Consider the following 26,467-nt stretch of genomic DNA (forward strand, 5'->3'; position numbering starts at 1 on the left):
ATGACCTCGCGGACGTTCCTGAAGCGCACGCGGGCCGGCGGCGTGGTGAAGGTGGTGCGCGAGCACTACCTGCGCGAGGACATCCCGTGCGGCGCCGCCGCGTGCCGCCTCTGCCCGCCGCGCACCGCTGGGCCCGGCCTCGGCCTGGAGGCGCGGCCCAGCGGCGCCGCCAGCAGCCTCTGCCCCGGGCCGCACTACATCCTGCCCGACACCAACCTCCTCCTTCACCAGGTGAGCCGCTGCTGCTGCTGCCTCCGCCGGCGGCTCCGGGAGGGAGCGGGCGGGCGCCGGGCGGCGGCTGCGGCAGCGGAGCCGCAGGCCCGAGCGCCGGAGAGGGCCCAGCCGTGCTCCCTGTGGGGCCGGCCGCGCTCTCTCCGGAGCCGTGAGCCCCGCTCCAGCCTTGGTTAAATCCGGGCGAGTGTGCGATATCCCGCTCCCCGTAGGCGCGGGGTTCAGGCATCGTTTCTGGAGGGGCGCGTTAGCGGTACGCCGTGGGGCTCGTGTCTTGCCGTTGTGACTTGTGTCTGCTTGATCCCCGAACGGGTAGTCTTCCTGCCATCGTGTGTGTAGGAAGCCATCAGGAGTGCAGCCTGGTTTTAGACTATGTTTCCGTTTGGTGTTTTCGTGCCTGAACGGTAGGAACAAAGAAGAGCGTGGGGGTTTTTTTTGTTTGTTTGTCGTGGTCTGATATGGGTATATAGTCAGGCAAGGAGAGTGAATACACTGTGAAGCTGCGATTGGGATTTTCAGGTGGTCACTGGATTTTCCTGTCAACCTGAATTTTTCCTAAATACCTGCTCTCTTTTTCAGAGACTGTTGCAGGCTTAGTGTCTTTATACTGTGATACTGATTTCAGGTGATGGATAGAGACTGCAAAATCATCTCGTGTACAATTCTGGAAGCATAGAATGCACTTTACTCTGCAGCCCATCACTAATTTTGCAAAGGCTTGAATCTGGGCAGCGCAGACAGTAGAACATCAGGATGGGAGGCAGTGAATTCCCGAGCTCGATGTTTGACACTTTTTTTGATTGTTTTTGAGTACATCTGCAGAAAGTAGAACATTCCTGTGCGGATATGGGAGACTGGCAGTAATTCATGAATCCTAACATGGATTACTTGGGAGAGGGGCACAACAATCACATGTTTTAGCAGTGATGTTTTAGCACCATCCCAAAAGTTGTAGGTAAGGATTTTCTTCCCAGAATAGCAAGTCAAGAGACATTTTCAGTCTGTTAACCCATGGACTTCTTGGTGTCTGTTGACAAACATTGTATGTACATACTATAGAGCACTCTGAGAATGTTCCAGTGTACGCTGCCATGAACTGGAGCGGCGGGGATTAGAAAATCTTGGTAACAGTAGGAAAAAGTTTTTACCTGGGAACTGGAACAGGATTGCAACAGTAAGATTTGGCCTGGTAATTCAGCTTGTGCCTATAATGATATTGAATTTCTTGCCCTGTGAATATGACCCTAAATCTTTCAGGTCATCTAAATATCAGGTTCAGAGAAGCTTGGTCTGGCATTGCTTTTAATTCTTCTAGTCCTACCCTCTGGAGCCTTTTTGCTGTCTCTTTTTGGAGATGGTTTTGCGGAGTTCCCTGCCACAAGCTTAGGAAATTAAGATTACCTTTTTCTCCTGACAGGAGCGTGGATTTTTAGTGTATGTTTTTGTCTTGCACACCAGGGCCACCAGGGATTGGCAAAGAAAAGTGCTGAAAATTTTATAACGAAGTTCCTTGAAAAACAGGGTCTTTGAAAAGGTGAAGAGCAGCTAACAGAATTCCAGTTGAATTGAATCTGCAGAAATTACAATTGCAGTGCAACAGTGGGATTGTTTTTGGAGAACTTGAGCCTGTGCGTGCACAGGGATATCTGTGTTAGCTGTGTAACAGTGGTCAGGTAGTATTTTATGGTTTGTATTGCTCACAAAGACATATGCTGGAGGGCCTTTGGATTCCAGTCAGATTGTGCATCGATGTCTTTTGTTTACAAAGATTATAATTTACAAGAACCCCATTTTATGTGAACAAAATGTCTAGGGTATATCTGGCCTTAAATTTGACTGGAGTTCTCCGTATGTTGGGGCTTAATTTGGTGGAACTCAGAATGAGTCCTTATCTTTACTCCAGCAAAATTCAGGTCATGAAGAAACTGGAAAATCCTATTTGAACTTTTTGCCCGCAAGCAGGAGGAAGCAGCTTAATATACTGTTGAGTTTCCCAACGTTGAGAGAAAAAGGCATCAGTAGTGCAACTGATTATTCATCTTAGCTTCTTATATATTAACAGAACAAATATTTCAAGTCCTGTTATTGGATGGAATTAAACAAGAATTTTTATTTTTTTCATTTTGTTCCTCAGATTGATATACTAGAAGATCCTGTTATTAAGAATGTCATTGTGCTACAGACAGTCTTACAAGAAGTCAGGAATCGGAGTGCACCAGTGTACAAGCGAATCAGGGACGTGATTGGAAACCCTGAAAAACACTTCTATTCTTTCACCAATGAACATCATCGGTAAGGTGTGGAATAGACTATACTAAAGTTGTACTGATGTCCAGTAAAAGAAACTGGGAAACATAACTGGGACATGTGAACCGGAACATAGGTAAAAAAAAAAATATTAGTCTGAGGTGTGTAGAACTGTAAACTTCTAAGGAATCCTATTGGAAAATAGTTGTGTGTTTCAGGAGCTTTTCTATTTTATAGTTAGGATAAGCATATATATCGTGAAAAAGTGATCAGAATATTGAATAAAGTTTATAGGCAAGACCGACTTGGGCAATGGAATAGAATCATAGAATCATAGAATGGTTAGGGCTGGAAGAGACCTTCAAAGGTCATCTAGTCCAACCCCCCTGCAAGGAACAGGGATATCTCCAACTAGATCAGGTTGCTCAGGGCCTCGTCCAACCTGGCCTTGAATGTCTCCAGGGATGGAGCATCCACCACCTCTCTGGGCAACCTGTTCCAGTGTTCTACCACTCTCATGGTAAAAAATTTTTTCCTAATATCCAATCTGAATCTACCTCCCTCTATTTTAAAACTATTACCCCTTGTCCTATCACAACTGGCCCTCCTGAACAGCCTCTCCCCATCTTTCCTGTAGGCCCCCTTGAGGTACTGGAAGACCACTATAAGGTCACCACAGAGCCAGGTTGAACAGCCCCAACTCTTTCAGCCTGTCCTCATAGGAAAGGTGCTCCAGCCCTCTTATCATCTTCGTGGCCCTCTTCTGGACCCTCTCCAACTGGTCCATGTCCTTCTTATGTTGGGGACTCCAGAACTGGACGCAGTACTCCAGGTGAGGTCTCACGAGGGCAGAGTAGAGGGGGAGAATCACCTCTCTCGACCTGCTGGCCACACTCCTCTTGATGCAGCCCAGGATGCGGTTGGCCTTCTGGGCCGCAAGAGCACATTGCCGGCTCATATTGAGCTTCTCGTCCACCAGTACTCCCAAGTCCTTCTCCTCAGGGCTGCTCACGATCCATTCTCCGCCCAGTCTGTAATTGTGCCTGGGATTGCCACGACCCAGATGTAGGACCTTGCATTTGGCCTGGTTGAACTTCATGAGGTTGACACGGGCCCACCTCTCCAGCCTGTCGAGGTCCCTCTGGATGGCATCCCTCCCTTCCAGCGTGTCGACGGCACCACACAGCTTGGTGTCATCGGCGAACTTGCTGAGGGTGCACTCCATGCCACTGTCCACGTCACCGACAAAGATGTTGAAGAGGGCCGGGCCCAACACGGACCCCTGAGGGACGCCACTTGTGACCGGTCTCCACTTGGACATTGAGCCATTGACCACTACTCTCTGAGTGCGGCCATTGAGCCAATTCCTTATCCACCGAGTGGTCCATCCATCAAACCCATGCCTCTCTACTTTAGAGAGAAGAATGTCATGCGGGACAGTGTCAAAAGCTTTGCACAAGTCCAGGTAGATGATATCCATTGGTCGACCCTTGTCCACCGATGCTGTCACCCCATCATAAAAGGCCACCAAGTTGGTCAGGCACGATCTGCCTTTGGTGAAGCCATGTTGGCTGTCACCCACCACCTCCTTGCTCTCCATGTGCCTTAGCATGTTTCCCAGGACAATCTGCTCCATGACCTTGCCAGGCACAGAGGTGAGGCTGACCGGCCTGTAGTTGCCCGGCTCCTCCTTGTTCCCCTTTTTAAAAATGGGGGTTATGTTCCCTCTCTCCCAGTCATCGGGGACCTCGCCAGACCGCCACGACTTCTCAAATACAATGGCCAGTGGCTTGGCAACTTCATCCGCCAGTTCCTTCAGGCCCCGCGGATGGATCTCATCAGGTCCCATGGACTTGTGCACCTTCAAGTTCCTCAGATGTTCCCAAACCTGCTCTTCAAGTACAGTGGGCGGTGGTTCATCCTCACAGTCCCTGCTAGTTCTTTCCACAGCTTGGGTGGTAAGCCAAGAGGCTTCATCAGTGAAGACTGAGGCAAAAAAGTCATTGAGTAACTCAGCCTTCTCTATGTCCCGGGTAACCAGAGCACCAGTATCCTTCCGGAGGGGGCCTACGTTCTCCTTGGACTTCCTTTTGTCCCCTACATACCTATAGAAGCTTTTCTTATTGCTTTTTATATCCCTTGCCAAATTCAATTCCTTCAGGGCTTTAGCCTTCCTCACCTGATCCCTGGTCACTCGTACAGCTTCTCTGTATTCCTCCCAGGCTATCTGTCTCCGCTTCCACCCTCTGTAGGCTAACCTCTTCATTTTCAGTTGGTCCAGGAGCTCCTTGCTCATCCACGCGGGCTTGCTGGTCTTTTTGCCCGACTTGTTCTTCATCAGGATGCACCTCTGCTGAGCTTGGAGGAGGTGCTCCTTGAATGTGGACCAACTTTCCTGGGCCCCTCGTCCCTCCAGGGCCGCCTCCCATGGCACTTTGCCCATCAGGTCCTTGAAGAGGCCGAAGTCCACCTTCTTGAAGTCTAGGGCACAGAGCTTGCTGTATAGTTGCCTTGCTGCCCCGTGGATCTTGAACTCCACTGTGTCGTGGTCACTGCAGCCAAGGAATAATGCTATCCCATTTTAGTATCCCTTTTAAACATTAAAAGTTTGCTGGTTCGTGACAGAAAAGCTCTAAGAAACGAGGATGCAATTAATTTGCCTTTGTCTGGGCTCACAAGTAGTTTCAGCTACTGCGGTATCATAATTCTAGGAATCTTGAATGCATATTTCTAGCATCTTGAATGCAGTCCTCTTCAATCGTAGGTGACAAGCTTGTATTAGAAGTTAACGCTTCCTTGCTATTTTTCTTGACTTTTCTAGAAGCCTCCTGATCCTTCTTCAGTAGCCTGTAGAGTGTTATACATACTATGAAAATAGATACAGAAGTGATTATTTTGGCCTCGCAGTCTTGATCTTGTTTGTCTGAAGAATTTTTGTACGTATGGATAGATGTCAAGATTCACTTGGTTTTATTTTCCCCCTCTTATTTCTTTAGAGAAACATACATAGAGCAAAACCGAGGAGAAACTTCTAATGACCGCAACGACAGAGCCATTCGGGTAGCAGTGAATTGGTATAATGAACACTTGAAGAAAATAGAGGATGAGGAGAAGATCCAAGTTATCTTTTTAACAAATGACAGAAGTAATAAAGAGAAAGCTCTAGAGGAAGGGATAACTGCTTATACATGTAAGTGAAGTGGCGTGTATGTTTAATTTATTGCTCAGATACACAATCTCAGAGTGTTCTTGTACCTAAATCCCATGCATCACTTGCATAAATATTTGTGTGTGTGTTTTTGTAGGTGAGGAGTATATCAAAAGCTTGACAGCCAATCCTGACCTTGTAGATCGTCTTGCTTGTGTATCTGATGAAGGGGTATGTTTTTATTTTCTTTTTATAAAATAAATTAATCACAAACGGTTTGCAATATATTATTGGACACAATATGTCAGGCTACTGGTATCAGTTTAGAAAATGAGGACTCTGGACTTTATTACCATTTTGGTGATAGAACTTTTTGACAACTGAAGAGAAGGAAGGAGATATTGCAGCTGTTTTTACTGCTGCTTATATGCCTATTAGTAGGTATCTACTTATTTGTAAAAAGCCAGTTGCTTTAGCTAACTGGTGTGAAGATGACAATAATAATTGGTTAAAGAAAGTTTATAAATATTAGAAATATTTATATAATAATATTAGATATATTAGAAATATTAGGAATATTTATATTAGAAACAAAATGAAATTTTCTTTCTAATTTACATTAGAAATTTACATTCTGAATTTACATTAGAAACAAAATGAAAATGCAAAAGTGTATATTGCAAACCATTTAGGTCTCTGTTTTGTGTCTATTATTTGAAAGTTTATGTTAACTTATTATTATTAAAAGCATTTTCTGTCAAAAGCTCTGATTTTTCTGTTGAATTGACATAAGTGCAGGCTGCAGTTCGAAGATGAGCTACAGCCTCTTCTGTTTACTTGTACTTTATGTTTATCAGAATCAAGATGTATTTTCACATAAGAGTGATACAGCTGAAAATTACCACCACTAAAAAATGGGAAGGTTAATTTAATGAGTGAGTTCTAACAGAATGGAGTGGGACACGAAAGAGTAGGGATCATAGAATCATAGAATCGTTAGGGCTGGAAGGGACCTTCAAAGGTCATCTAGTCCAACCCCCCTGCAAGGAACAGGGATATCTCCAACTAGATCAGGTTGCTCAGGGCCTCGTCCAACCTGGCCTTGAATGTCTCCAGGGATGGAGCATCCACCACCTCTCTGGGCAACCTGTTCCAGTGTTCTACAACTCTCATGGTAAAAAATTTTTTCCTAATATCCAGTCTGAATCTACCTCCCTCTATTTTAAAACCATTACCCCTTGTCCTATCACAACAGGCCCTCCTGAATAGCCTCTCCCCGTCTTTCCTGTAGGCCCCCTTGAGGTACTGGAAGACCGCTATAAGGTCACCCCGGAGCCTCCTCTTCTCCAGGCTGAACAGCCCCAACTCTTTCAGCCTGTCCTCATAGGAAAGGTGCTCCAGCCCTCTTATCATCTTCGTGGCCCTCTTCTGGACCCTCTCCAACTGGTCCATGTCCTTCTTATGTTGGGGACTCCAGAACTGGATCAGCTGATCTTTTCAGCGATGAGGTGCCGTTCATTCAGGTTTAGCTAATTGTCTGACTGCTCCAAAGTTTAGTCACAGTCATGTGTTTTCGCAATGTTCCGTATAGCTCACAGTATACACTTCCCCTGGGTGCTGTGCTCTTTACTATGTAGTACTATGCTGGTGTTTTCTTCACTAAGTATTTGTTTGGTCAGCATATCCAAATCAATGTAAAAATGTGTGTCAATTGTGCAGTGTCTTTTTAAGTAACTGCAGGCAAACAGGAAAAGAAAAGGAGGCATTCTTGGAACTGTCATGTTTCTGTGTTCTTTATGCTTTTCATGCGTCATTAGAAAAACTACTGCTTAATAGTAGCTTTTCCTTATTGTACGTATTTGTACCTACACATAATTACAATTTTGGAGTTTGCCAGCTTGAGTGTCATGTTTCTGAGCTGGCTTTTGGAATAATCATGATCACAAAAGAGTGAAAATTTTCTTTTTTTTTTCTTTTTTTTTTTTTTAAAGAAAGAAATAGAAAGTGGAAAAATAATTTTCCCAGAACATATTCCTCTTAGCAAACTGCAGCAAGGAGTAAAGTCTGGTGTTTACCTCCAAGGAACTTACAGGGCAAGCAGAGATAATTATCTCGAAGCTACTGTTTGGGTTCATGGAGACGCTGAAGAAAACAAAGAGGTGAGTTTTTCATTTTGACTTCATGCTGTGAACTTTTACTGGCCTCAGTAATGACTTAAAATGTGATTTTAAATGTAATTTTGATGTACATTGTTAAAAGAGAGCATTATAGTAATTTTTCCTCTTCCGTGTTTTTTCCGACTTTTTTGCTTTGTTTTTGTTTATTTGTATGGATATAGACTACTGAAATGTTGAGTGTGCTCTTTTTGAAAAGAGAATAATGTGTTTAAAACAATACTTTATGCTTTGGTAAAGTATTTGATAAAGCTTAATCTTAGTCGTTAATAGTTTTTCAATTGACTCAACTTTAAACACTTTTTTTAAATTAGCGTGAAATATATGGTGAATGACAGAGAAACAAGTTTGTAGGAGTATTTTCAGAAAAACTGTGGTGAGCCCTGGTGGGGCATTCCCACTTTATTTCCCCCGCTATTTTCATGCTGGCGATGAGCAGATGGATTGTTCCCCTCCAAGCAGTTAACCCAGCTGTCTGCCTACTGAATTCTCTGCTGGTGCAGTTGTAAAGACGCTGTTTCCAAGCAGCAGCAGTAGTTGTCTCCTCCCTTCCTGTTTGTAGTGGCAGCTGGAGATGCTTCTCTGGCTCTCCATTTCTTTTATTCCTTTATCTTAGTAGTCTGTGGAGTCCCTAGCCTGCAAAAATAGAAGGATTGTCTGTTGTTTTTTTTTTTAAATAAAGTCTGAGGAAAACCAATTATTTTTGTAGAAGCAATTGAAATCCTGAAATAACATCATCAGTACTGAAAGAAACCTAGCAGAGGAAGGAAATTCCTCACAAACATGCCTTAAAATGTTCTTAGAGCATGGAGCCTGTTATACATGGATACTCTTCTGTTGTGCTGCTTTGATTTGGGTCTTCTGTTGCTGCAATCATGAATATTTGCATTTTCATTTTTTGTTTGTTGGTTTTGTTTTTTTTTTTAAATCCAGATAATTATACAGGGGCTGAAACATATAAACCGAGCAGTTCATGAAGATATTGTAGCTGTGGAGTTGTTGGCAAAAAATGAATGGGTGGCACCGTCCGCAGTGGTCTTGCAGGATGATGGTCAGAATGAAGATGACATTGAAAATGAAGAGGAGAAAGAAAACATTGTATGAATTAAATAATTTTTTATGTAACTTACATTATGAGAGAGATGAAATCTGCAATGCCCTGACAATGTTGTTAAGGCTTTAAGTGTATATACCCTTTTTATACTGACTCCTAAAAGCTATTGTGAATATGGAAATTATAAAACGTAATTTTAGTCCTACAGTTGCATTAAATACGTCAATATGTATAAAATGGATACTTCTTAATTTTTTAATTAATCCCAATCAGAAATTCCCACATTACTTTGTTAAACTTAATAAATCTGAAAGTTACAGAGTGGTAGTCAGGTAATAATGCAAAGCTATATACTGATGTGCAGATTAGGATTTGCTAGAATAGGAGCAGATGTTGTGTCATAATGACAGTTGGCTTTTATAGGCAATGCATACATTTGGAACCAGTTGTAAAATATTCTTCAGCTTCCTGCAGTAGTTCTGCTTAATTCTGCTTAAATAGTCTGTCCAACAGATATTCTTTAGGAGTGTGATCTTCCCACTGAATTCCATGGGAATGTTTTTTTTAATTACTGTGTTTAGAATTGCTGGAGCATTTTCAAGCAACATAAAAGCGTTCCTAAAAATTATAATAATAGCTTGGAAAAGAAAATGGAGATAGTTGTGGAGTAAGCAGAGACAGTGAAACAAGGTAACCTTTCTTCAGAGCTTTTTTCCGCCGTTCATTGTTTTTCTGAAACAATGTCCATTAAAAAACTAACAAAATAACAAAGTAGTCATGTCACATGCTAAAAATGTTAGAAGTCGTGCAAAGCACAGAGAGACATAGTTCTGTTTATGAAGTCGTAATATAAGTTGTGGCGTTACGGTGACACAGAAGTTGTTAACTACCGAAGTTTGAGATACATGCTGTAGTCAAACATGTTAACATGAGTTCGAAGAGTTTTGTGGTTTTAACCTCTGTGTTTTCTACCAGCTGAAGACTTCTGCTAACAAGGACATGCTGAGACCTACAGGAAAAGTAGTGGGCATTATAAAACGAAACTGGCGACCGTTTTGTGGCATGCTTTCCAAATCACAAATCAAAGAGGTATAGAAATAAGCAAGTTCTTGCAAGTGCAGATCTATTTTTTTTTTTCCCTCCCCCTTTAATTAGAAAGTTATTTGTTCCATTTTTTTCCTTTTTTGTTCCTTTTTCTGGCTGTTAATAGGCAAGGCGCCATTTGTTTACACCAGCGGATCGCAGAATCCCTCGCATTCGAATAGAAACAAGACAAGCAGATATATTGGAAGGACAAAGAATAATTGTTGCTATTGACGGTTGGCCGAGGAATTCCAGGTATCCTAATGTAAGTTTGTGTTTTCTTCTAAACTTTTCTCTATCCAATTATATATGTTTATTAGGTAAGATGTTTACTATTATCTGCAATGCTGAGTATCTTCAAAAAGCATTGACATGAATTTTAAGTTCTTTGAGTGCTATTCTTTGATGGTGCAAATGATTTAGTGTGCTCTTACCCTCAAAAAACAGGTATGGGTTATCATACTTAAAAAGCTTTGTCCTCAGGTTCTGCAGTGAACATGTATGTGCCAGCTAAGGTGTTTTATTTAGACTAACTAGGGACCACCTTGTTTTAGTCTGGGTTCCTGGAAAAGTGAACCTTTTGCTGTCCACACACTGATCACCATCCTGGCAAGTGGTTTCAAATACATTGGCCAAATTCAGTTAAATTGCCAGTGGGACAGAGTTACAGATACTTAAGTTCTTAAAAGTTCTTTGTAAATAAACAGGAAGATATAAGAGAAGTTGAGGATGCTGCGTTGAACACTAACTAGGTTTGAAGATGCTTCCGTTGCCTTGTGTAGAAATGCACAGCTTGTAATGAACGAGAGCACAGCTGTCTCACTCGTGTTTAAAGAAATGAAGGAAACTTGGAAGGAGTGTTAAGACAAAGACAGCATTACTGCAGAGGAGGACAGATGTGAGGAAGGAAGTAGAGTTAATGTGGTGTCAGGGAGTGGGATGTGTGACTCAACCTATAGAGAAATTAGACCTTATTAGTTTTGCTGCTTATGCAGCCATGTTTTTTTCTTTCCTATAAAATTGAATTGCTACGTTTACAATTTTTACGGTCTTAAATGTGGAGAATTTAGTACCATTCTAGGAAAAAAGGAGTAAGTACAAAGTTCGGACTTACTGAACCAATTAATTGTGTGAAATTAAATTTCTCTTTTAAAGATGAGAAAATTAACTGAAGAAGGAAGGATTACTCCTTGTCGTTTCATATACTAATAACTTATGAGATAATGATCTCAAATACTTATTTTTGAGCAAACAATATTGATTGATGTGCATGTGTGTATTTGTATGAATGTATATTGTTTCTCAGGGTCATTTTGTAAAGAACTTGGGAAGTGCTGGAGATAAAGAGACGGAGACAGAAGTTCTGCTGCTTGAACATGATGTCCCTCATCAGCCTTTTTCCCAGGTTGTCCATAGTTTCCTACCAAAAATGCCATGGAGCATTACAGAACAGGTAATAATTTTAAAATTATTGTAATGCTTACTGTGCCTTCTCCTTCAAATTACACTGTGATGTTCTTAGGTATCCCAATACACAATAAATAGAGGAAAAATGTTGTCCAAAACCATTTTGTCTTTAGGTAGACTTTCAGCCTATGGAAATGAGGCCTCTGCAAGTTTTTGGGTTTTGGCTAAAACTGTGTTTGGTAGGGATAGAGATTTTAATATAAAAATGATATTACAGGTTTCATTTAAAAAGATACATTAAAAAAGATTATTTTTTTTTTTGCAAAGGAGAGAGACTACAATTCAGATAATTGTAAAATCCTCCCAAAGTTTTTTTCATCTTGCTAAATAGCTTTGTAACCAAATGTGGCAGCTTATGTCATCACTAAAATAATCTGAGGAGAGGAGACTTTAATATATCCTGCTATAATCCAGTAAAGTAATTAAAGAAATTGGTATTTGCAGAACTGCTCATTTTAAATGCTGTTAGTGAATTTCAGGTTCTACCCAGTAGCTTAATTATGGGGAAATAGTTGCTTTAGAATGTATGGAAAAATATCATCAGGGAACAATTTGATCATGATATATTTTTGTTTTGGGCTGAACTAGGTTGATTTGTTTGTGCATTTTGTGTATTTTAATTTTTTTGAGGTGGGCTACTTTTATTATAATTTATTACCTACTCCTGTTTCTTTTGAACATGGAAACTGAAAGAGGGATCTTTGTGTAAATTAACTGTCTAAGAGTTGTCTTCTCTAAGATACCTATCTGACATTTTTTTTTTGTCTCCATCATACAAAGGTAGATACTTCCAAAGTGTGCAGTTCCTTTCAGCTATCTAGACATCTAAGCCTCAGAAAGCTAAAGTTAGTTGAGAGCAATCGTATCCTAAACAATTTGTCCAACTGGACATCCGTCAAAATTTCACTTAAAAAATCTTGATTCCTGTTCCTACTAATTCTGAGATGATGAAAAGATTGTAGTTTTATTCTGTTTCTCTTCCTGTTTGCTTTAAAGAGGATTTTTCAGTACTTGATCATCTTCTGTCTTAGTTTTTCTGTCACTGTAGTTTCTGCATGTCTGTTTTGATCTTATAATAAATATTACTGCAAATCTTGTCCTAAGACAAAAAAAACCCCAAAAACCAACCCACTCTGAAAATACTTGGTTGCTTTGGAAAAATCTTATGCAAAGTGCCTTTCTCAAATGGTAACTTTTACTTTGATATAGAAGATGTTCTTGAAAACAACTTTTTTTTTTTTTTCAGGATATGAAATACAGGGAGGACTTAAGGCATCTGTATGTTTGTAGTGTTGATCCTCCTGGCTGTACGGATATTGATGATGCATTACATTGTCGAGAAGTAGGAAATGGAAATATAGAGGTATTGGTTCTTTATTTTTAATCAAATCAGTCATTTATTTATTTACTTTTTCCATTATTTTACAAACAATGCAGTAGTGGTAATAGTAAATGACATGAGCAAAGCTTCAGATCTGTTGTAGAAGACATTAATGGTGTTTGCACAACTGTGAGATGGTAATAGAGAAAAGGAGTTGATTTGCATTCAAGGAGTTGATTTGCATTCAGAAGTGGGAATTTAATGTCATCTAAATTCACCCTGCTTTCTGCTCATTTGGCATGGGAAATTAATACAGAATTGGATATCTACACCTAGGATAAGGAATTATCAGTAGAAAAAGTGAATATAGTGGTGTAATCCCTAAGGAATTATTGTTTTATTTAAACAAAAAAAAAGGCATCGAAAAGCTACAGACTTAACACCAGCTCTCTACCCCATATATCTGACTTGGTCAGGTTTTCTTCATTATAAATTAATTTGTAATTGTAATAGCAGAGTGTGCCAAAATGAGAGGTCTAGCAAACAGAAAAGCAAAAACAAATTTCCAGTGAGCCTTGAGGAAAATGAAAGTTACTTGAGCTCCCTGGCAAGAGAGTTGCATTGGTGATGCGTATAATTTTCCACTAAATGTGCACATGCCCTCATTTTGCATAATTGCTGCAACTATTCACCTTTTTAAAATCAGTATGATAGGTTTTACCTATTCCTATTACTGCATCCAGGAGCTGCTGGAATGGGTAAATAAAGACTTGAGAAAGTTTCTTTCCTGTTGAGAACTGTTTCTGTTCCATAAGATGCATAATATGATGCTTGTTTTTTAGGTTGGTGTACATATTGCAGATGTCAGTCATTTTATTCGCCCAGGAAATGCTTTGGATGAGGAGTCGGCAAGAAGAGGAACAACAGTGTATCTGTGTGAAAAAGTAATTGTTTCCTATATAGCAAGCTTTTTGTACAATTAAGTGGTTGGAGTTTTCATTCCTTTCATTTTTAATTCTTGGGAGTAGAGACATTATCTCTAAATTAAGGAGGAAAAAAAAAAAAAGTAGTCTCCTTTGGGCCACACTTAATTTGCCTAAGACTATCAAAATGAAGGTGCTTTCTGTCGTTCAGCCTGCACAGCAAGAGGGAGAAAATTTTTTCTTTTTTTAAAATCCATTATCTGGAGAATATCTCTTTCAACGCCTGTTTGAAGCATTAATAACTTACAGTTCTGAAACTAGATTACTGGTTTAATATCGATCTGGAATTGCAGAAGTGCCCTAGTTTTGCCTTTTTCAGTGTTTTTTCTTGTGGTAGCTAAATTTCTGTTTCCTGTGATTTGTGTTCATGACAGCTGTAGGCTTAGGCCTGTTTATTTTAACTTACTTCTCATAAACGACAATTTCTTTTCAGAAATAACTGTTACTAAAAAATTGATAATTAAAATAGATCTTGGAATTAATTTTCTCTGAAGTAGCTGACTTTTCTTACAGAAATTTGAGCTTTCTTAGCAAAGAAATAAAGTAATTATTTCCAAGCTTTCAGTGTATTAAAAATCAGGAAATTAAAAACCATAACTAGTCATAATTTTTATTCTTTACTTTGCAGAGGATTGATATGGTTCCAGAGTTACTTAGTTCCAATTTATGCTCCCTGAGATCTAATGTGGACAGGTATATGTATATGATTCACACTTTGATACTGACAAGAAACTCTAGATGTTTATATGTGGATTTTAACAGATTTCCCTCCCTTCTCCCTCTCATAGGCTTGCATTTTCATGTATATGGGAGATGAACCATAAGGCTGAAATTCTAAAAACCAGATTTACGAAGAGTATCATTAATTCCAAGGTTAGTTACAAAATATTATTGTACTTCTGAAAAAAAGCTGGAGACCCTTTTGTAAAAACAATGATCAACAGACTTGATAATGAAGTTTTCTTCTGTTTATTGATTTATATTTTCTTAGAATTAGAAAATGATTCATAAATTCTAAAAGTAAAGAAAATGTTTGATTCTGTCCTGTTCTTTTAAACCTCTAACGCCGCAATGATTTTTGTGCGATTACTTTATTTACTACATTTCATTTTAAAAGTATGAATGTATTGATACGTATATCGGACATGGTTGGTAATACCAGTTAGTCATAATTTTCAGTTAAATTCAGTAGATTCTATAGGTTTCTAATATATTTCTGAAGATTAGACTTCTAATGTATAAAATAGATCTGTGATCAGCATAAAAAAAACACTGAGAATGCCTGGTATTGCTTCATCTCTTGCATAGATCTGTCCTGTTTTGTCCATTATTCTTTGAGAATGACATGCATTTAGGTGTTGAATGTAAACCTTTCTGTTATTGTGAACCAACTTTGACAGAAAACTGCAGTTTCTGGAAGACTGAAATATGTTTTTCTTTTCAGTCTTCAATGATGTATCATTACATCTCTCTTTTTTTCTGTCTCTTCAAGGCTTCTCTTACGTATGCCGAAGCACAGATGAGAATTGATTCAGCCACCATGAACGATGATATTACTACCAGCCTACGTGGACTAAACAAATTAGCAAAAATTCTGAAGAAGAAAAGAATTGATAATGGGTAAACTGTGCAGTGTCCCTGTTACCTTTTTTCCTGTTGTTTTTTTTTTTCTGGCTATATTTTCCTGTCAAACTGTATAATGGTATTCTTTGTCCATTTTTCAGTGAAAATCTTTTGAAAGAGAGGTATTTTGGTGTTTCAGTTTGCAATGCAATTAAAAATGCCTATCTTCATTTCCCCAAAAATATAAACTTGGGATGTTAGCTTTTCCTACACAAGATCAATCAATATAGATCTCTCACAGTCATTATAAAAACTCAACCAGAGGAGTAGCATTTGAAACTTTAGGAGCTAATGTTGATGATGTGTGTCAGCATCATAATTTCTGCTAATTTTAACATGAATTCCACAATTGTATTTTTAATTTCTGCTAATTTTAAATTACAGTTTCATGATAAACCCAGACGTTGTGTGCAGGCCTACAACTCAGCTGCTGTTTCTGCTTTACTGTAGTTCATTAATACCACTTCCTGTCTTCTAGAGCCTTGACACTTTCCTCACCAGAAGTTCGTTTCCACATGGACAGTGAAACTCACGATCCTATTGATCTGCAGACTAAGGAGCTCAAGTATGTGTTTTATTTTCCTCAAGTAGTTAGTTTAGGGCAGGGATGGAAGTAAAGGCATATATAAGTAGCAACATTACCTAATAGTGTACAAAGTTCATATAATAGTGCAGGTAGAATTGTAGAATTATAGAATGGTTTGGGTTGGAAGGCACCTTAAACGATCATCTAGTTCGAGCCCTCCTGCCATGGGCAGGGACACCTTCCACTAGATCAGGTGGCTGAAGCCCCATCCAACCTGGCCTTGAACATCTCCAGGGATGAGGCATCCACAACTTCTCTGGGCAAGCTGATCCTAGAAAAGAGGATTCCTCTGTGTTTTCCTGCACTATTAATGAAGCAAGTTTTGAACTGTACGCTTCATATATGAACTTAAGTCTTTACTATTGACTTAATGGAGCACTAAGGTCCAAACTCTACATCCTACTGGCTTCTCTGTGATGCTCTTCTGGTGTTACTAAAGGAGCGAATACAACTTGGGAGTTGCAGATTACTGAAACCTTAAGAACAACAGAGCAGTTATTGCACTTGTGCAGAGCGCTATAGACAGTCTTGCTGAGTTCTAGAAATGGAGCTACTGATTAAATTTCTGAAGTTAGATACATTCTCTCGTATTACCACTTAGTTTGTGTGCAAAACTCTACACTTAGTTACGTATACCGTCACAACTTTATGGTGTGCAACGTGGTGCTTTCAAACTTCATATGCACAATATTTGAACAGTACTCTTAGGAAGAAATCAAGCAGCTTATCTGTTGGTCTTTTGGGGCATTTTAAAGAGCATTTTTTTTTATTTTAGATCTTTGAGGTTATTTTTTTTTCTGACTCAGTATTTGAAACTTAACAAATACTTGTTATGTTTTTAGTCATAAAAATGTTTGCCTAATTGTATAAAAGTTCAAAACCACAATTTTCTGTTACACAATGTTGATAGGATGGTGGAATGCTTCTTCCGTAGGTACTCAAAGTAAATATACAATCTAATGCTTTTCTAACAATACAAAATATTTTACGTTGATAGAGAAACAAATTCCATGGTTGAAGAGTTCATGTTGCTTGCCAATGTCTCTGTAGCACAAAAAATTTACGATGAGTTCCCAGAGTTTGCTTTGCTCCGGAAACATCCTGCACCTCCCCCATCAAATTATGACATCCTTGTGAAGGCAGCAAAGTCCAAGGCAAGTTTCTACCATGCTAATCAAGTGATTTAATTATAAAAAGCTCTGTTTTCTCTCTGTTTGGCCACTTATCCAAGAATAAGGGTTGGAAAGCAGTATTTTGAAAGTGTTATCAGCTACACTTGGAAATTGGTGGTACTTGTAGCAAGGTATCTGTACCTCTAGATGAAAGGTAGACTCTTGCTCTTTTTGGAAACCTTCTCTTGGATAAAGAAAGCAAATCGCTCTTTATGTCTGTTGTATTGTAACTCTTGTGTGCTGTGAGTGTTTCTCTCCAAGCCACAAGCGACTTTTGAGCCAGCTTTTGGCACATTATTGGTGTACTTAAAAATTGGTCAGTCACATCAAACAACATATCTCAAAGTCAGGAAGTAGGAAAATGTGTTCATATGTGTTTATAGTTTCCATCCTTTCCTTAGATCAGCTAGAGGTTAATTTATCCCGAAACAAGTCTGATTTAATTAACAAGTCTGAACTGAAAAATGATTTTTCCAGTCTCAAGATATTTTATTTGAGCTAAACTTTTAAAATTAACTTTCTAGACATTGTGATGTGCATTCATAATTCCTTTCCTTCAGCTCCGCCCCCCCCCCCTTTTTTTTCCAGGTTCTCTCAGTATAAGATTAATAGATGAGCCCTTTTCATTTTCCACTGCTATAAAACTAGAATAATGACAATTTTTGCATGTATACTCTGAAAATTATTTTAAAGTACTGTTTTATTTGGAAAGCTAAATTCCTGTGCATAGACAAGTGTTCTTTTAATTTAATAAACCAAAGTGACTTTTCACTACTCTGACAGAACCATGACATTTAGGTATTAATATGCTATATTTCTGTTACACTTTTTAAATAAATATGCAATTATTTTACCGTAATACAAGGATAATTTGATCTCTAGATCATAGTTTCAGCAGTGTACATGAAGGAAAGTACATTCAGCTGATGCTGTGAGGAAACTTATTTTGTCTGACTGGAAATTAAAAATGAATTATTTATTTTCACACTACCTGAATTTTTATTAGGCAACACTGGCAAACAGGGAACAAACTGAGTGTCGTACAGTACTAGTTTCACAAATGACTTTTCCAAGTGTTATGTTTCCATAATTTTGTGGAGGACATACAACAAGGTTGATTACTGCTTACGTTGTGCTCAGATGAGAATCTTTGTGTGGCATAAGTACTTTTTTCTTTTTATTTTTGCATATCCCCTTTGATTTATTCAATAAAGGGATGGAAAAAAATCAAAGGAAATAAAAAAACTTGTTAATATTAGCATGCAGTGTTTCTTAGTTCCGAATGGATGTCTTTTCTGAATTCCTAGGCTACTGACTTAGCTTTTCATTGTTTGCATAAAGCACTACTAATAATGAGGGAGGGATCTTGCATGAGTGGATCCTTTTTTTTTTTTTTTTTTGTAATAGTGGCATTCCATTACGTTGTTATTAGGTGTGATACCTGTGCCAGTTGCTAAGATCAGCATGGATGTAGCTGTTACATTTCTGCTTACATTTCGTTAATATTTTCTAGTAATACCTAACCTTTTTTCACTTTATTTTTTTTTTTTTTCCTCCCTCCAGAATTTGGAAATTAAGACAGATTCAGCAAAGGCGCTAGCTGAATCATTAGACAAAGCTGAATCTCCGAAGTTCCCCTACCTAAATACACTGTTGCGAATTTTGACCACTCGCTGCATGATGCAAGCTGTTTATTTCTGCTCTGGAATGGATAATGATTTCCATCACTATGGTTTAGCCTCACCTATTTATACCCACTTCACCTCACCCATTAGAAGGTACTTTTACTTTAGGTCACAAAAAGAAGTGATTTATTTGTGAAGAAATTCTGTTTTAAATTGTGGTGGTGTCCATTTCAAACACAACACTGTGTCTGTTCAGATTTCACTTGAAATAGCAGTGGATTTACACAGTGATCTGTCTTTCATGTGAGCTTCTAGGTTCACTAACATCTAATAACATTTCTTAAAAAGACTCAAGAGAAATTCGTCCCTTCTGACATAGAAATTCACTTCGGGATCAGTTAGTGTTGTATAAGTCAACTAGAGACTGAGGTGGGAGAGCTGTGTTTAAATTTTGAGGAGACTGTATTTAACATGTAAAAACATTGCTAATTAGAAACTTGCTGCTGTAGCTGTTGCATTGTAATGAAATTGTACATCTTGGAAAACTGAGGGATTGTCATCTTTTTAACCAAGAGGTATCTAAGTTTTGAGGAAAATAATTATCGTCGTGTTTTGCTCCTAAGAAATATTTCAAGTGAAATCTCTTACAGGTGGATTAAAATTCCTATGCATTTGTGTGAATAATTTGTGGAGCTTCTGGAAGTCTTAATAGTAAATTTTAGTTGCTACAGATGTGTTAAAAAGTTCCTGGCTGAAATTCTGGTAAAAGTTATGTACCAAGAAGTTGAAGTGTGATTATGCTTTGCAGATCAAAGGCATTGAAATACCATTCTACACTAAATTTGTCTAGTTCATAGGAAAGGGAAGAGAGAGCGGCTTAAGCTGCGACTTAAGACATCATTCTTTAGTCTAAAAGTAAAAGTTTGTGTCTGTAAACATTCAGCAATACAGACTCTGTTGGTAGAATACAGTGAAGAAGTTCTCTTAGAAAACAGTACCGTTCATTCTGGAATTGCAGACTGTATCTTTGGTCAGCACAGAGTGGTCATGAGTTAATACAGGGAGTTATCAGCAGACTCATTATTAGAAAAAACTTTTTGATGTATAAGAGTTATAAAAACAAATTATATTTAGAAGCTTTTTTTTTTTCTTACATTAAGGAAGTATGTTTGTACATGTCATTGATCGTTCAGTCTCATCTGTTGCAGGTACGCTGACATTATAGTACACCGACTTTTGGCCGTGGCCATAGGAGCAGACAGTACTTACCCAGAACTGACAGACAAACATAAACTAGCAGATATGTGTAAAAATCTCAATTACCGACACAAAATGGCTCAATACGCACAAAGAGCATCTGTTGCATTCCATACACAGGTAAGTAGTTCTGAGATGTGAGGATTAACTATGGGCAGGACGGGAGGAAACACTGAGTTGTGCTTTGTGGAGCAAAACCAACCAAGTCTGCAGGAACGATTAAGAACAAGGGCTGCTTCTTTGGGAAAGAACTTCAACATTGCACTGCTGGTTCTGAAAAATGGAGAATAATGGCATCTTGAGAATTCTTTTTACTTTGTGGTTTTTATAAATATGACGAATGCTTAATCAGTAATGTTATAAACAGTTTATGGATTTTTTTTTTTTAATCTGCTTTCAGTATATGGTGTGTAATTATCATTAAGTATAGATTTGTATTTTAATGGGATTTTTTTAAGCCAGTATATTTCTAATCCAAAAGAGAACATTCTAGTGTTTTGTTTTATTTTTTCTTAGTCATGTATTTTACTTTTGTTACAGTTGTTCTTCAAAAGCAAAGGAGTAGTGAATGAAGATGCATATATATTATTTGTAAGAAAAAATGCAGTTGTAGTTCTGATTCCCAAATATGGGTTAGAAGGAACAGTCTTCTTTGAAGAAAAAGGTAAACCAACACCAAGACTGGATTACAACAATGAGGTATGTTTTATAAGGTTTGTTCTTAAGTACCTTTATTTTTTGATGAGTATCTAGTTGGATTTAGAAGGGCAAGAGAGGTTTTTCTAAATGCAAGTTTATTAATCTGTAGTAGTAGTACCACTATGGTCTTTGTAAGTCTAATAAACAGGTTCTGAGAGAAACTCGGTTCTGTAATAAGATGCTACTAATATCTAATGATCTGAGTAAATACTGAGAAAACGTATATACCAAGTATTATTATGACACTCTGAACATTCGGGACAGTAATTTGTGTTCGTTTTTCTTGACATGTAACATTAATAATTTCCTAAAAAAGATTTTTTGTATAAAAACATAAGACATGGTAAGCAGTGAGTATTTATACAGAATTTGAACTTTCAGGTACCATCACTTACTGTGGAAGACACAACATTACGTGTATTTGATAAAGTTAAAGTGAACATTATGTTAGATGCTTCCAACATCCAACATCAGAAAATTCGGATGGTGTTGGTAGAACCAAAGGTAAGGCACAAGGTTTGTGATTCATAGAATCATATTACCCTTCGGTAATCTTAAAAAATCAGCATATGGTACAATTGAAATTTAACCCAGAAGAAAAAAATCATTTAGCAGCAGATTGTAGCGATTGCTTCACATCTGCTCTCAAAAAACCACAGGTCTGCTTTCACTGGCTGTTGAAAAGAAGAAAGGGCTCTAAATTAAATTTCCCTTCTGGGCCCATCAGGGATATTTCCACTGATGGGAAAGATGATCATCTGAATTTCACGGTTCTGTAATCAAATCTCCCTTTTGAAAATCTGCCAAAACTCAGTAGGGTCGTCTTTTTGCTCCAGTAAATTACAGTGTAACTGTGATGGGTGGCTCAGAAGGCAACTCTGTAATTGCTGGCTGTAAATGGCAGTCTTTCTTACACCTTCTGCAGTATAAGAATTCTCTCTTGATAACGTCGTGGAAACTGTAATGTCCTAATAACTGTGTCTCTGGTCTTAAGGCTTTTCAGTTCTAGCTTCTTAGTGCATCTGGGACACTGGGGTTTTCACGTGGTCTCGCACCGCAGGCCTGATGAGTATTTTGCATGCCGTTACAAGACGTGTACTTTCATTAAGTTTTACATGTGACTTTTTTGGTAAACAGATGGTTGCAGTAATTGGGTATCTGTAATCATGGAGGAAAAAGAAAACCCAAAAAAAGCAAGAGGTCCTCATTGTTTATACAGTCAAACATTATTATTTTTTTTCTGAGAAATCATCTGTTCCCAAACACATGTAAATATTTTGATCTTAGAGCTGTTATATTACCTTGAGTTGAAGGCAATCCTCATCATTTCAAAAAGTGGGAGTAGATAAGGAAATATGTTTTAGAAAGAAACCTTGCAACCTGCTGTGCGTTCACATGCTGAGCTACCACTGCTTGTGCTCACCAACTAGTGTTTGTGGGCATAACTCCGGAACACTCCTGTTGCAACAACTCCAGTCCCTGAGGGGCACACTTTGTTGAAAATGGACACACAGTAAGGCTAATGCAAGCTGATTTCATGTATCCGTGTCCATCCCCCTCCTTCCCTTCTACTTGTTGTACTAATTTCTGTGAACATCCTTGCTCTACATTGAAGTCAGTGCTGTCATTTTAGTATATCCCTTGATAGAGGAATGGCTGTACTGGTTAATCCAAAATCTTTGTCTTCCTAAACATCAGTTAGTTACTAGTCCTCCTTCCTGGTAAGGAACGAGTATAGGAGTAAGATGCACATACAGCGATCATTCCCTTTGTGTCCATTCAAAGCTTCCAGCAATTTACAACTTAAATACTGCCTCACCCAGAGATACACATCTTTGTGTTCAGTAGAGTCTTGTTCTGTGAATTTGTTTAATTGCTTTTTTTCCCCAGCTTACACTTTTGACTCCCACAGTATCTTGTAACAGTGAGTTCCACAGCTCACCATGGAAAAAGTACTTGACCTTTCATTTGTTTCAAGTATAACGCCTAACATTTTTACTTGATGATACACTGTATTTCCTACACTATGAAAAATAGTCTTTTATTCCTATTTACCATTCCCAGGCCACTCAATTCTATGAACTTCTGTTATCCACTGTGTCATCTCCTGCTTTTCTGGAAACTTATTTTGTATCTTTGATCTTCCTCATCACTTCTATGTTTTTGTAGTTCTGTTATATGATTTTTTTGGAGCTGGGAGGAACAGCAGCACATGCGTGATTCTGAATGTGAGCACACTGTAGATCCATATGGGATCACATACATACAGAGATACCTACAGGATTTTGTGTTTGTGGTGTTATGTGGCAGCACTTTGCATCATCTTTTGGCTTTAAACTGAAAGAGGGCAGATTTAGATTAGATATAAAGAAGAAATTTTTCACTCAGAGGGTGGTGAGGCACTGGAACAGGTTGCCCAGAGAAGTTGTAGATGCCCCATCCCTGGAAGAGTTCAAGGCCAGGTTGGATGAGGCTTTGGGCAACCTGGTGTAGTGGAGGGTGTCCCTGCCCATGGCAGGGGGGTTGGAACTAGATGATCTTTGAGGTCCCTTCCAACCCAAACTATTTTGTGAACTATCATTCCTTCTAGTACCCAGATCAGTTTTAAGCTCTCAGTTTATATGCACCCACAGTTGCTAGCTGACAGTTTCACACTTGCTTTTAGAACGCTACAATGAACAGTGTCTAGTCCTGGCACTGTTGGTATTCCTCTTACCCAGTTTGTTCTAAACATTTTTTTATTATTATTATTTTTTTATATGATGGTCATTTGTAAGAGTTTTCTTGATGATGGGTTTAATTTTCTGAGTGCTTCAGACACACTTGTTGTTCATGCCTGCTTTAGGCTTTTATTATCATCAAGCTATCCATTGACAGAGGACTGAGGAAGAATTCCCCACCTCTCCTTTAGAGAATTTTTGTTACTGTTTGTCGTGGGTTAAGCCGATCCGGCAACTAAACCCACGCAGCTCTCCCAGTCCAGTAAGATGGAGAGGAGAGAAAAATGTAAAAAAAGAGCTGAGGATCGAGACAGGAACAGAGGAGCACCCACCAACCACGGTCCCGGGCAAAAGAGGCTGTTTTCTTAAAGCAAAACTATTTATTAACAGCTACCTACAAAAAAGAAAAGCACACAAAAACGGTTACTTGAGACAATAACAAGAAAACAAGGCCAGGTCTTAACAACACACACACCCCCCCCCCCCCTTTTGCCTCTTCTTCCCGGCTCTACCTCCTCCTCCCCCCAGTGGCACAGGGGGGCAGGGAATGGGGGAGTGCAGGTCAGTTCATTCCAAGTTGTTACTGCCGCTTGTCTTAAAGGAAAAGGAGTCCTTACACCATTGTCCCTTGCTCCAGTGGATCCCCTACTCACGGCGAAAGCGTGAATCCTACCCGCTGGGGGGCAAATCCTTACCCCATTGGATTTGCCCCAAGCGCGGGCTTTACCAGTCCTGGACCTTTAAGGAGCTGTAGCCACTCGCTCTGGCGTGGGTCATCATACAGACTTCAAATGGGCTCCAGCGTGGGTCGTCATATCGACCTTAAATGCGTCTCCATAGAGACTTTAAATGCATAAGTGCATAAATGCGAAATGCGTAAATGTGTCTCTACCTGTGCCCATGATTCACAATAGTCTCAGGCTCGGGCATCTCCTTTAACAAATACCGTGCTCAGGCTCTGGCATCTCTTCCCGACGTGGGTCATCCACGGGCTGCGAGTGGGTCTCTGCTTGCTCCACCGAGGACTTGTTACAAGGGGCCGCTGGCAAGGGGGACTCAGCCGCGGCACACGTTGTTCCGTTCCATCTTCACTGACCTCTTATGTGTGTGGCCGTTTCTCTTAGATTTCAGTCCTTTCTGGGTGAAATCGGCCCGGTGGGCGCCCCGGCAGCGGGGCTCTCCCCGAGTTCCCCAAGCGGCTCCGCCACCACCATCCTCGATGGGGCAGGCATCGGGCCCGGCCCGGGCCGCCGGCCCGGCCGGGAGCGGGGGCCGTGCCCCCCTCCCTTCTCCTTGCTCCTGGGCAAAGGCACACCTTTCCGGTTCCTTTGTCCGACGTAAATAGGGCAATTCGCAGAGGCGCCGATTGGCTCAAGCCCCGAGGGGGATGGGAGTCCGGTGTGATGGGCAGCTTCTGCCACCCGGACCTCCCCCCCACTTCAAACCATAACACTGTTCCTCGGTCTTTCGGCTTGACTGTTTATTTTAACTTAATTTTGCACTTCTTTCTTCATTTGGACAGGATTGTCACTTCTTAAAGGAGGTCTGTGGACTCATAATACTAATCGTTTTACTGACTTTTTTTTAACTGTTCTCTTGGAATTCTATTGATAAATGGCATATTCTTACCCCTGACAGCATTTAATCTTTTTGCAACCTCCTTTAATAAAATCTTCATTAAATTCCTTATTGTTGCTCATGTAATGCATTTTAAAGTTTGTTGGTTTTTTTTTTTCTTTCTGCTGTGGTGATGTGTTTTGAGTAAGTACACCGAAATCGGTATCACAGGGATGGTTCTGTGGGCAACCTCTTAAGCAGGCCCTTGAGCAAGAGTTGCTTCTCCCTTTTTAATGGGTTCTCTGACTAGTTGCTGCAAGGAACAGACCTTTATGGCACCTTGAAGTCTCTCTTGAGCCTTCTTGTGACACTCATTGAAGGTAATTTATCTTTACCGTGTTATCTGTTCTCACAGCCTCTCTGATACCCCTTAGCCCATCATAATCACTGCCATGCTATCTAGCTGACCAAAACCACAGCCTTCAGCTTACGGCAGTGGGTTTAATTCCAGTACAGATGCCCATGTTACTCTAACTCAATTAAATAACTCTTCTACTGGTAAATCCTGTTGTTGCTTTCATGTGATTTGTAACCTGGAATTAAAGTCCAAGTGATCACCTTCCTCACATCAAGCTTCTGCAGTGCCTGTTACCTTCACTAATCAGGCATTACAGTTTGCCCACAGACTCAAGTGTAGAGGTCCAGTTGTTTTAGGAACATTCTTAAAGGAACTGTATTCCATGAGAGCCTGCTTCACCCCTCTGCTTGAATGCTCTCATTTCCACATTCTCAAAGAAAGCAGAGCATGCTTCTTGATGACCCCCTTTCCTTGAGGACAAGTCATTCTCTGTAAACATACAGGCTTTTCTCTGTTCTTGTTGTTCCTTGCTTTATGAGAAGTCTATTTTCCATTTATTTTAAAAGTTTTTCCAGTTTCTACCAAAGCTAAATGCCTTTTTGCTGTGCCATGTCCTGAGCCTGATGGGGCCTCTGCTTGACAGGAGCAGCACTTCAGAAAGCCCTGCAGTGGTGATTGTTTTAAAAGCAAAATGAAAACTGTTGGGTTAAGACCCTTTTCACCTCTCTCATTCGTACCCCCCACCCCCCCCTTACAAGCACTTGCTGAGGCATCACATACGATCTGGTGCAGAGAACTGGTGGCAGCTTAGTCAGGAGGGTGCTGCTACCTGCAGTTCCCTTGGCTTGTTCCAGCTTCTACTGCAGTTGAGTGTTCTACCATATGATGGTAGATCAGCTTTTTGGTGACCACTAACAGAACTTTCTCATGTGGATACAGTGTTTGTAAAAGATTTGTACAAGTAAACTCATTTTATCAGGACAGGATAAGCTAAAATGGAATTAAAAGTGTTCTGACTTGCAATTCTTTTCTTACTGTAGATACTTGGAAGTGATGTGCCTGCAAATCTTTCTACCGAGACAAGCAGCAAGAATGAACCAGAAAAAAAGAAAAAGAAGCTACAAGAATAGCTGGATATAAGTTAATAGGAAGTCACACAAGT

General features: G+C 39.6%; 1 protein-coding gene across 1 annotated transcript; it reads left to right on the forward strand.

Annotated features, from left to right (window-relative positions):
* On the forward strand, positions 1–26,467 carry DIS3 (DIS3 exosome endoribonuclease and 3'-5' exoribonuclease). Its single transcript, XM_086611669.1, has 21 exons — positions 1–231; positions 2,366–2,523; positions 5,475–5,668; positions 5,784–5,857; positions 7,618–7,785; positions 8,734–8,898; positions 9,830–9,943; positions 10,065–10,202; positions 11,244–11,390; positions 12,651–12,767; positions 13,568–13,669; positions 14,337–14,401; positions 14,497–14,581; positions 15,201–15,328; positions 15,810–15,896; positions 16,915–17,071; positions 18,653–18,867; positions 19,923–20,091; positions 20,512–20,670; positions 21,052–21,174; positions 26,346–26,467. The coding sequence occupies exons 1-21, from the start codon at positions 1–3 to the stop codon at positions 26,433–26,435; spliced, it is 2,886 nt and encodes a 961-aa protein (XP_086467795.1). The 3' UTR covers positions 26,436–26,467.

The sequence above is a fragment of the Tauraco erythrolophus genome, chromosome 1 (assembly GCF_009769465.1).
Source record: "Tauraco erythrolophus isolate bTauEry1 chromosome 1, bTauEry1.pri, whole genome shotgun sequence".
Lineage (NCBI taxonomy): Eukaryota > Metazoa > Chordata > Aves > Musophagiformes > Musophagidae > Tauraco > Tauraco erythrolophus.

Coding starts and splice junctions, on each gene's coding strand:
- DIS3 (XM_086611669.1), top strand. CDS start 1: ATGACCTCGCGGACGTTCCTGAAGCGCACGCGGGCCGGCGGCGTGGTG. Junction 7,786..8,733: donor ACGCTGAAGAAAACAAAGAG/GTGAGTTTTTCA, acceptor TTTTAAATCCAG/ATAATTATACAGGGGCTGAA. Junction 12,768..13,567: donor TAGGAAATGGAAATATAGAG/GTATTGGTTCTT, acceptor CTTGTTTTTTAG/GTTGGTGTACATATTGCAGA.